The 12,544-nt window shown below is 36.6% G+C and overlaps 1 protein-coding gene across 8 annotated transcripts in view; it reads right to left on the reverse strand.

Moving 5' to 3' along the window:
- PACRG (parkin coregulated) overlaps positions 1-12,544 on the reverse strand; it is a 228,822-nt gene that overhangs the window by 26,382 nt on the left and 189,896 nt on the right. Inside the window, exons 6-7 of one of the 8 annotated variants that reach the window (XM_041714805.2) lie at positions 9,320-9,361; positions 8,251-8,293 (exon numbers count right to left, since the gene is read on the reverse strand). The exons of 6 other annotated variants lie outside the window; for them this stretch is intronic. In XM_041714805.2, the coding sequence (XP_041570739.1) occupies positions 8,289-8,293; positions 9,320-9,361 (47 nt within the window). In that variant the 3' untranslated portion in view covers positions 8,251-8,288. Of the gene's footprint in view, positions 1-8,250; positions 8,294-9,296; positions 9,362-12,544 lie in introns of those variants that run through there. One more of the 8 variants, XM_072926060.1, reaches the window with a different exon arrangement.

A 12,544-nucleotide genomic window follows, 5' to 3' on the forward strand; every position in this document is an offset into this window, starting at 1 on the left:
GCTGTATTGTTATACAAACATATTCAGTGGATTATCAGGAGATGTATTACAGCACAAAGGCCTGAGGTATTAAAATGTAGGCAAAATGGCAGTAAAGGAAAAAGAGACACAGGAGTTGTATCAATGTACAGGAGTTATATTAGTGATCCACTCAATCTCATTTGAGAATAACAGTAAAATTTGAGGAAATTGGAATATAAAATGGAAAAAAAAGTCCTCCTGGAATTTAGGATGTTTTAGGTCAAATGCAGCCCTAGAACAGATGTAATTTCAGATATTTTTGTGTTTAGTGGCTGAAATTACTCTTTTTGTTTTCCAGTTGCTAATAGTGTTTTGCCTCCTTATAAACACTCCTGAATTGTCCTCCAGGGAAATGTGTGTATATTGGGAGGAAAGGAAATCAATGCCAAGGGATATAAGTTTCTTCTACTACATACAACTATTTTCCACATTATTAGGTTTCTGAATAATTTTCTGAAATCTAGAATCCACTTAAAATTACCAGAGCAGAATTTTGAACCAAAATAATTTAATTCTTAGCATTTCTCATTAGATTTTGATTTGTACTTTGTTGAAGGCAAATACAAAGGCAAACATTAGCCTAAGGTTTGTCTCTCAGTCTCTTCAACATTTATAATAGAGGAAGAGGTCAAATTCCTCCTGAGGTGAATCAAAATCCCTAAAATTAGATTCTTGCTTGGAACTGACTTCTAGAGAAACTTTGTACTCACAAATGAGTAGAGAGAAACTCTATAGAAATAACCTACTTAGCATAATGCTAAACTTTTGACACTCTCTGATTCTTCTTTCTGGTCCTTTCCCCATTAAATTATCTCTTATTCTGAATGTATTTTATTTCATGTTAGGCAAGATTTTATGTGTGTGTGTGTGTGTGTGTGTGTGTATGTGCACAGTGTTAAAAATCCAATATTTTTAGTACTTTTTATGTTATATTTTGGGGCTCTAGAGTTGGAGGAACATGTGGGATTTTTTACCGTCTGTCTTGGAAACATTTCTTCCTGTCATTTTCTCTGTGCATCTCACATGTTTGTAGGTGAATTCAATTCGCAAACCCAGCTGAAATACCAACCATATTTTTTTTGTTGCTAGATTAATTTTCAGACAAAATACTTTATTGAATCAGGTCTCTTGGGGTGAGCTAAAGGAAGCAACAGGGCTCTTTGGTTGGGAGGGAAGGTGAGAAAGTGACTGCCTTTTTCAGCAGTGGGAAATACAATACTCACTCTGTGACTATGGTCAGACAATCTATTCCAGCTGCTGGAACAGACCCTGTAACTAAAGTTGCCAACCCTGGAGACTCATCATTGCTTCACCTACCCTCTCAGTTCTCTATGTTTTCTTTAAACCACCCCTCCACTCCCCTCTATTTATATAACTTTGGTAGGATAAGCAGGAGTAAAATGTAATGAGGAAAACCTTTTTTGAGAGAAGCTTTTGATATTAAACATTTATTTGTTTATATATAGGGCAAATCATAGTTATGTGCTGAAAGGTAGTATTCAGATAGCACATTACAATAATTTTGTGAGAGACACGTACAGTCATCAACATATTGAGTTTTCTGTTTGCTTGGTTTTAAAAACAAAGTACTATTTTATAGTATGTATTGAATCACAGGTAGCCCTAGGTTCAAGCTGTTTCTTCTCTCCTCCCTTCTCAATCATCTACATACGGGCATGGATCTCCACCTATGAAAACTAACAAATATAGACCTTGGTGCAGCACAATTCTACTTCTGTTCACAGCTGTCCATGGTATTAAAAAAATCAACTAGTTAAAAAAAAACAACAAAAAAACCCCCAAAAGTATATCTACAGTCCTAGTTGCTACAGTGTCACATTGTCCTGAAGATGTTTATATGGTCACACATATAGGAGTGACTGTAGTCTTGTATGCCCCCTACCCCCCAAAAAAATCTGCCTTAAAAAAATCAGTAGGTGTTCTGGTAATGAAATGGGTGCATGAAAGCAAGACATTACATTCCTGAATATGCATGCTATACATGCTTCTTTTTTTAAATTTAATATATGAGCAATAATATGTTGCTTGCGAATAGGAACAGCAGCAAGAATATGTACTTCTAATTGCAGTGAGTAAAAATTACAGTAAAGCAATGATTTATGGAAGAATAAGCAGGTTTGCCTCTGAATCATTCTTGTCAAACAAATTATATAATAGGCACTTTCGTCACAGCCACTTGTTTTTTCTTGTGGGGTCCATTTTCCCCAGACCTTTCCCACAAGTTGCTATTCAGGAAACCTGTGGTTTGCTCAAGACAGGATTAACACCTAAATTTAATCTACAGTAAAAAACCAGAGATGTATATTACTCTTATGGCTAAATTCATACAGAAAAATTATTTACTAATTACATAAATAATTTATGTTGTAGAAGATCTCAATAAAAATTGATAAAACATGACCAGCTGACCCTTCCTTTTATGTGTGGACAGAAGAAATAAAATGTCAAATTTTACATGTTGATGAAAACCAGAATGGATGGAAGTAAGACACTGGGCACAGAAGTATTTGTTAAATGTAAAGACATTAAGCAGTGAGATAGCCAATTAATTAATAACTAATGAACCGTTATAATCTACTTTCTTACTAAGCCAACAGAACACTCCCATGGTCCTTTTTTAATAATTGAATATGAGTTAGTTTAAAAGTTGATGCATTTAAGATGACATTGATAACGCCAATAAGTGGGTATTCTCTTGCCTTCTTCTACTGCTGTCTAATTCACCACAATTGTGCTGGGCTTCATTAACTTCCATTTTATTATAAAAGAAAGTGAAATTTATCATGAGAACACATTAAATGGTGTGACTTTAGCTTCCTGCAACAGGCAAAGTAATGATTAAAATATGTGTCTGCAACCTTATGGCCAGTTGGAGGGGTGCCACTAATGTTTGAAAAATAATGGTGTTGTGTGACAGTTGTTACAATGGCAGGGGGTGATGTGTCAGTCATTTATTCCCTGTGGTAAAAAATTTATATGGGCAAGCAAAAAAAACATCATATGACTGGCATTTGTAAGCCTAACTTGTGTTATACTAACCAACTGTCTTTGCTTCTCTTTTCCGAGAAAAAAAAATCAGCATTGATTTAGCCACAGTAAATCTTATCAGTTTAAGAAGGAAGCAGCCTGGATTTTGTATCCTTTAAGGTAAATTCACGCCTGAATTTATCTTAAATAGAGTGTGGATACAAGCTCAGAAAGAAGTTCTTCTAAGATTACTTCCCTTTCCATTTTAATTTGCATTTGAAAAAAAAAAAAAGTGTTTGGACTTTTTTATGTATGCCATTTAACATGCACCCTTTAAAGCTGATGCCACTCAAACTTTTATCATATTTCCAAAAGAGCAAAGGATAGCTATTTATACTAATGTATGTTGGATTGCCCACAGACACTAATGATAATAAAAATTTTAGCATAAAAGTCCTTGTTTGCAATTTCCATACACAAGGTCTCATGAACTTGATATTGGAATTCTATACATGGAAAAACAGAAAATTAGTTGAGTCAGGATTTACTCAAAACATATAAAAGAATAAGTTTGTTTAGTGAGTCCCTACACTCACTAAACAAATAATTTCAGGACATATGTTAGCATTAGCCTAGGAGTTCCTATTTCTCTGCAGTACCGTCAAGAGGAGAATGCATCTTCTTCAAAAATATTAATGAATAAGTTAAATGTCTGAATTTTGAACCAAAATACATTTTAAAAACCCAAACAATATTTGACAGAAGGCTAGAGTGAAATAAAACATAAATTATTTGAATAGTAAAAAATAAGCCAGTCATGTTATTTTATGAAAGTGTCTACCTACACATAAAGATTAATGGAACTGATTAGGGCTAGTTAATAAAAAAATTCCACAAACAATCCCTCACAATAATTTCCCAGAAATATTTTGCAGTCTTCTTCTGTAGGAATCATGCATATACTGAGCCAAAGATTATATATCATATCTTATTTAAGAATGCTACAAAATGAATTAATATTAGATATTCATTGGCTTTCAAATAGATTTAGATTTCATTAGAAATTGAGCTTTTTGTGGGTTAATGGAGCAGGAAAAGCAGCAATCACAGTAGTAGGTCCTCATTCTCATAAACTATTATGTAGTTTGGAAAATAAATAATGTGCATTGTTTCCAAACACATAAAGAAAGAGATTTACTACATTGACTGAATATTCTACTATATATTAAAAGCAACCACAAGAAAGGAAATAATCAAGAGTAAAAACCTCTAAAGGTCACACAGCCAGTAAAGAAAAGACTGGGTATGTTGTTGAAAATACAATTTTAAAATGGAGAAAACAAAATCAATCTCATTGTCCCCAAGCTTCTTAGCATGGTGTTGTTTTCATCTTGTTGACTAACACAGTAGCAGCATATAAACCCCATTATAATCTTCCCTCTTGACACTAATCCTTTCAGTTCTAGTCTCCTCAACAGAAATGGCTCAATTTTCAAGTCAACTCAAAACACAGCTGCTGTCATCTTCCTAGCCTGGAGCTCTGGTGTAAATAATTACACCATTTTTGCACACCTTTCTGGTTTGCCATTTTCCACTGTACCAGACTCAAGAGTTCTGGTTCCGTAACTATCATTCCTTCTTCTACTTCCCTCTGTATCAACCTACTCTAATTTCCATGCTACTCACCCTATCGACCAGCTTTGGACATGTTTTATTGATTGCTCCTTACAAACAGCATTGTATCAAAGGAAACTTACCAAAGCTTTTTTATTAGGGAGAGCAAACTGAGAGGCGACAGTGAATTGCTCAAAATCCTCTGCAGTATGAGCTGAAAAAAATTCTATACCATCCCTAGTGCCAATTCTAGCTGTTCAGTTTCCCTAGAGCAGCTGCTAAACTTACTAACTGTGGCAAGCACTGATATGTGTCAGCTCTCCTCAAAAATCTGTCAATATTTTGGCCCAATATTTTTGATTAAATAGATAATTCAATTTCAGTGCAGTAAGGTGTTTCAGCAAGGAACAGAAGCTAAAATTTTTCAAAATGAAGGAGACAATGCATATAAATCCATCTTCATCCCTCCTAGTTTTGTTCATATGAGTCAGAAAGCTATTAAGGGATGTTGCCATTATATCTATCTGAGAGACAGGAAACGGAATTCCCTCACTTCCATTAAAGCTGGGGAAGAGCTTATGAGAACCTACAGCTGCAGTCACAGAGGAGATCACTGGTTTCTTCAGAAGGTTCTGTGATCACTGAAAATTAAATAGGTCTAATTTATATAATTCCCTTCTGTCCTGCCAACATCTATATCTTTCTACAGACATATCTATCTCACCACCATTAATGAACAGACTGGAGAAATGCTGGAGAAAATGAGCAGGGAGCAACACAGAAGACCTCAAACCTTAAGAGAATGGAACACAAGTCTTCTCTATAAAAGAGGGATGCTCTTACTGCTCTGTGTGTAGTCACTACTCAAGAAGCTGTGTGAATGGGTGCATAACTACATGCAGGTTCTGGGAGGGTCCTATAATGCACAAACAATTGCTTAAATATGTAAAAGTCATTCATGGGTTCGAATTAAAAAAAAACAAAACAAACAAACAACTCTGCAACTCTACTTTCCTTGGGACAGGGAAAGAGTATGAAGGGGAACATGGAACTGGCAGGAAAGCAATTTCTTTCCTAACACAGGTAAACATTAATCTCCTTAGTAAGTGGACACTAAGAAAAATATCCAGAAAAGTTATTTTTATTATTTGAAAAATCTAGGAGTGTTGAGAATGTGTCTAATTGAAATATTTCAGATTAGTTAACCAAAGCTTCTCACACAGCAATCATGTCCTCTCTTGAAAAATTACTTTCATTTTAGCTGTTCATTTTTGACCAAGTGATTGCATCAAAAAAGGGGTTCACCTTGGGCTCAGCTGAGGAGCAGCTCAGAGGAAGTTCCTGAGAAATGCTTATAACAGCTACTAGAAGGTATAGTAGGCTATTTTAAGCTCTTTAACTATAGATTGATTGTACTTACTCAGCATTAATTCTTATTACTTATGGTTCAATTTATGCTTATGATGACCTCAACAATCAAAGAAATTACAAGACAAGAGGTGTTAGGTATGCAAGAATGTATACCAGATCCAAGTTACTGAAAATAGCTACATGAAAACAAGAGCTTTGTTGTTTTTTTATTTGAAAACTGCAAATGAGACCTATTAATACTAAAGTATTAGTACCCAAGACTCTAAAAGCATTTAAAGAATAGTTTTTATAAATTATTATATATGCTAATAAATACCATAGATTTACCCACAAATATCCTTTTATTTGAATGCTCATAGATCTTGTTTTACCTATTTTCAGAACTGCCCTGACAGGAAATAATATGTCACTACCCTTTTTATATGGACAACAAATCAGAATAAAAGAAGTATTGGAAGAGCAACGTTAAAATCTGTTTAGGACCCTGAACTGGCCCTGATTACAAACATTTTGAAATCTCTTATATTAAACATACTGACAGATATTTGAGGAGGGTATTTGATGAGAACAATTGTTCAATTAGGTATGAAAAGCTGTTTATCATATTTAAAACCAGAATGTAGAACTGTTAAGCAAGAAGTATGAGGAAAGCTTGGATGCTGACACAAAAGAATTTTAAAAAACCCCAAACATTTCCTCAGTAGACAGTGGTTAAATTTGCCCCAGCAAGGGAACCATGAATTCAAGAATACTGGAAACAGGCAAACCAAATCATTTAATTGCTCTAAGAGTTCCATTTAAAGGATGGCTTTTTCTCCTGTTAGGTTATCTTTTTCTCTTTCCTATGGTAAACCAGTGCAGGCTGTCAATTAGTTCATAAATAACCTCTTCTCAGAACTTCTGGTATTCAGTTAAGCTAATTACATGATTGCAGGCAGCCCAAACCTCAAGCGGCTGCTCCCTTCTACAATCCTGGCAAAGGCTTCAGGAGTTCCTGGCTATGTTGAATAAAAATGTAACACACTGCTTTACCAGAGATCACGTGGAGTTACAAACACTGCAGCTGATTTGATATTGTAGCAGATTATTACCACAGAATTTGTTTGCTTTTATTTCAGTTCACAGTAGTCCAGTAATACTGTGAAACCCTGAATTCAGAGTGGAAGTCTCCAATAAACTAGCTGCTTCAAGAACCAAAATAATAAATATTAAAATACTGTATTTAATACAAATGGCTGGGAGGTAGTTTTAATGTTCAAACTTAATTCCATAATTGATACACAATATGGAGTGAAGATAAAAATGCCTTTTTTTTTCTGCTTACAACTTGTTCGTGAATACTACCAAGCAGATGCATCTATTTTTATGCTGAGAATGAAAAAAAATTATTTTCACACTTGAGAGCTTGTTAAAGAAGACTTTGACTCCCTTAAACAGCAAGTAGGATTGGCTTTGGTTATTGGATGTGAAAATATTTTTTAGCAAAGGCATTAAAAATGGAACTGCTTAAACACAGCAGCTGAATACGATGGTATCACATATGATACCATTAGTGTGGTACAAACACAAGTTTACACCAAATTTTTAAGTGATTCTATACTTCTCATTGTCTTGTGCATACCACACCTAAGTTCTGGGCTTCAGGTGAAGTACACCTCCTTTCCCACTGTTCCTCTTTTAACTACTAATATTTCTCTTTACTTCACCTTAAGAATCAGCACAAGAGTTGGAGCTGAATACAGCAAATTGCTAAACACTGGCCAAAATCAACAACAGATTTGCTTTAATTTATTTTTGCATGATGAAAAAAAAATTGAGAAGGTTTTTATTCCAGCATTCATAGTAACTATGTGAGAGAGACAACTGGTAGTTTACTAAACTATCAGCTATACAAGACTCATTTCAGTTGCAATTTGCAACTCACCACTGAGTTTCCTTTAAATGTTACTTTGAGTCTAAACCCACTTGAATACCAAAATAAACAAGTGACTGTAATATTTGAATATGTAATATTCAAAAAATCCTCTTTTTCAAGAAGTGGATGAAAAAAGAAATTGTAGCTCTCTGAAAAACTTGACATACTCTGAAGGACATATTGGCACTAGAGTGAGACTTTTTAAAGTGTCACAATTTAGATGTCTAATTTTAGAAATACTTAATTTAATAAGTCTTTTGAGACTGAAAACCATTTCATCAGTAATACTATTTTTCTGGGGTTATAATATTGAACTGTAGAAAAAATCAGCATTGTCTTACCTGTTTAAAAGTAATGATAAAATGCAGCTTTAATTGACTCAAACTGCAAAAAAAAATTTTAAACAAGGAGAAATAATTAGAACCTAAAGGTCATGAAGAAATGCCACAGTGATTGTACTTTGCAAGTTCCTTCACAGCATTTTTTGACTATATTGGAAAAACTTCCACTGAGGTTCTCACCAAGTTGCTAAACACAATCCCAATCTGTAAACATTCTGCACACAATAATTTGCATTAGTTCCACATAATGTACAGCAGCATTAATTAATAGAGTGGATAGTGTCTGTACATCTGTTAGCTATTTGTTTTTACTCTTATTCATTAGATCTTTATCATTTACCTGAGCAGCCCATCAAGATCAGGCAAAGGAGACCTTGGCTCATGTCAACTGTAGAACAGAACAGTCTGGAATATTAAATTCTCTTGTGTATGCCCAGATACTTTATATGAACAATGCTCTCACAAATTTTGGTTAAGGACCTTGAAATTGCTCTTCTGTGTGAATGAAACATTCAAAAACTATCCAGGTCTAATCTGTGCAACCGCTGTGAAATGAAGGTAAATACCATTTGAGCCAATTCATGATATGCTTAGGATCTTTCTGATCTGACTAACTGAACTACATTCCCATAATTCCTCCAAGTTGCCTTCCACTTTTGGTCCAAATCAGAGCTAATAAAAATTGCTATTAGAACAACACATTTACACAATCCAGCTGATTGTTGTGCTTATTTTTTCACTGATAACCATAAGTCATGGATTTAAGTTTAAATGATCCAGTTATTTTGGTTCAGCATTATCCTTTTGTATCCATCTCAGAGGTAACGGAATTTAGACAGAATATAAAGATTGAAGGCATGATGAAAAATGTTATTTCATAAGCAGTGCAACAAACAATGCAACAAATTGCATTGTATATTGCATATATTAATTTCAAATCACCTCTTCACCCTGCCGATTTGATGAGTAAGTCTTTTGGCAAATAATCTCACTCTCCATCTTGAAAGTGAGAGTGTCACAGACACTTAAATATTTACACCAGTATTACTTTGGGATGAGTTCTACTTACCCTCTGACCCTTGCTGGAATCCCACTGACCTGAAAAGTTTTCCTAAAATGGGAAAATTCTCTTAGATTGAGGAAATTTCAGTATTGTCACTTATAGATCTTTTTAAAACAGGTAGCAATTGTAAGAAGAGGCTTTCAACAAAGAAATATATTTGATTACTGGACCAGAAAATGAATGATTAGTCATTTTTATTAATTAAGCAGAGCTAAATCAATGTTTGTAGTAATGTATACAGCTAGGAGCCATATATCTTTGGTATATCTCTTGGCTACAAACATGTAAACAGATACAAGTGGCAGAAGAAGGGTTTCAGGGTGCTATACCGCTATGCTGAAACAATGAAGAAATTACTTATACACTAAAAATTAACATGAAAACTGAAAAAAAAAGTAATTAAAATAAGCTTAGTTTTTGCCATCACTTAATGTGTTAAAGGAGTAATTTTTCACACAGGCTAATAATATCACAGATACCTACATGAAGAAGCCTGACTCTTCCCAGAAAAGTAGTGCTATCAATGACTTATCTTCATGCACAGGCTTTACTCAGCCATGCAGTGCTAGACAGCTGATGGTACAGAGTAGCTGCTTGCAAATGAATAGTACATTTTATTTAATGATGAGTATTTTCTTGCAGGCTGAGAGAAACTTTCTCAAAACTATATTTTTACTGTAAGCAGGGTGTCACGGTTTGATGCTGGCACAATGCCAGTGCCCCCATGAAAATGCACCTTCCCAAATGAATGCTGTGAGATGCAATCTGGGACAGAGCAGAGCAGGCCCAAGCTTATTAACAAAGGGAGAAAAACTTTATTAAACTACTACTATGATAAAAGGGAAAAAAAACCCAAAACAAACACACACTAAATCCAAAATGAAAACCTTCCAAAATATTCCTTCTCCCCCCACCTAAATCCAACAAACCACAGTGAGACACAACTTGGACCCTTAATCAAGTATTCACCCTTCAGTATAATCAATACTAAGTCCTCAGGGAAGAGAGGAGTCTCTCCTGTGCCATAGACCCCCCCAAGAAACACAATTGCCACCTCTTGGGTTTCCATGTCACACATGGCACCACCCGGAGAGAATCTGACAGTGTGACACTCTCCTCTCCATGTCACAGTGCTCTCACCACCATGCATGGACAGAGACTGCTTATAGGGCTTCTTTAAGGACCAACAGGAACAAGAGTCCGGTGTCTCATTTTGGGACCACAGCCCATTTTCTTCCTCCCCTGGGGCCGAGGGTGAAAACAGAGATCTTATCTTCCTGAAGACAGAGGGCATCATCACACCCTCCTCAGCTTTTCTCTGTTCACTCCATTCCTGTACTGGTAGTTGCTGAAGCAGGTCTCTTGGCTCACCATGCAACCCCCTAAAATGCAGTCTCTCTTGGAGGAGAAATTGGTTCAGTCTATGGCTAGCAAGAAAAGTCCAGCCAAAAGCCACTCCATCATCTCCCCTCAGCCTTCTTTTCCAAACATCTCAGGTCCCAGGCTGTCTCTCTTTCCTTCAAATCAAGGAGGAGTAATATTTCACAAAGCCTTCATTTCCCAGGAAAGGGTTAAAAGTCCTGGACTCACTCCTCGGATGGCTGAAATCTTGGCCCAGGACTCCATCTCCCACGCTGGGCACCTTCCCCCCCTTCTTCTCCTCTGCCGGCAAACTTCCAGGTGTCTGCTGGCTCTCTATCTCTTTTCCCTCTAGGTTGGGGGGATAACAAAGACATCTCAGACATCCTCCACCCTTCTGTCCGCAGGAGCTGGCCTGGCTCGGTTCCAGACCCTTCACCCCCTGGCCTACGTCCCCAGGCCACATGGCTTCCCCACCCCACCCAGCCAGTGGCTGGGCAGGGGAGGGTCTGCACTCTCCGATGACCAGAACCAAAGAGACAGTTCTCCTGGTTCTCCTGGGAATTCGGGCTTTTAACCCCCTGTGTTCTCAGAGGCGTGTCCAGCCTTCAGTAGTCACTCCAGGTGCCAATATCCAAACGTGACACTGATTGGTTTGACCCCAGCTTCCTGAGAAAATTCTCTTCCGTGTCAAACTGTGACACAGGGCTCAAGTCCTGTTGTATCACTGGTCCCTCTGGGAGGGAATTTGCTGTGTAAGATGGAAGTGTTACGAAAATTAGCTGGATGCCATTGCAATTCCACAATATGATTAGATAAAAGAGCAAACAAACAGACAAACAAACAAAACACCAAAACCCCCCCAAACCCAAACCACTTTATTAATTATATCCCAAATCAACTTTTTATGTTTGTAAGGTACATTAACAATACAGTTGTCTAGCCTATTCAGATGGATGTTCAGTTAGGTGGACATTGCCGTAACACTTGATAATTCACTGTGGAGCTGCATGTCTGTAAGCCAGTGGACTTCTCCATAACTTCTGGTACAGTTGTTGCATGAACACATAGTCGTGTGTTTGAAGATGTCTCGGCAGACAGAAAATAAAGTGGGAGGAAAGAGGGAAATAAGGAAGAAGAGGGCATGGAAGAGTGACTATTACAAGACAGTGATAGAGAAGATAGGTTGCCTTTCTGAAAAGGAAAAACAACAGCCAGAACTGAGAAGTAATGAACAGAACTTTAAAAGCTCACATGGAAGCTCACGCTTCAGTGATTTTCTCCATAGTGATGCATTCTGAACATTTGAAAGGCTGAAAGGCTAGCTGGCAGTAAAGATGAGACACAGTCCACTTCAGAGAGATCTTCGCTGATTTTATACACTGGAATACTGTACAGTTGAAAACCCATTTCTGGTACTGAGTTATTGTTAGCCCCTGGCATCTGCAGTAACTTTCAAAGGAAACTGCAGGTTGATGCTTATGCCCTGTGGCAAAATCTGACTAATTCCATCATAATTTAGATGTCTGATCTTTGTTCTTGGACTTCCTGTGATTCATTTTCATATTTTAGTTTTAATGTGGTATTGCAACTGTGATTCCCGTTACAATCAGGCTTAGCTATGTCTTTATTATGACTAGAAATTATCTCTATTGTGATTTCTTATCTTCAGGGCTTCTGGACTCCTGACTTTCCTGGGGACAAATAAATTTAGTATTTCTGCATAGGTCACTATGAAAAGATATCAAACCATGGTATTGAAGTAAAACAAAGTCCTAACTACACTGACTCCAGGCACCAGCAAGTACAAATATGCCAGGCCTTGCTTCCAACTTTAAAATAGAGGGGTGCCATTCAATCAGCTTTCCCCAA

Source organism: Taeniopygia guttata, chromosome 3, assembly GCF_048771995.1.
Source record: "Taeniopygia guttata chromosome 3, bTaeGut7.mat, whole genome shotgun sequence".
Taxonomy (NCBI): Eukaryota; Metazoa; Chordata; class Aves; order Passeriformes; family Estrildidae; genus Taeniopygia; species Taeniopygia guttata.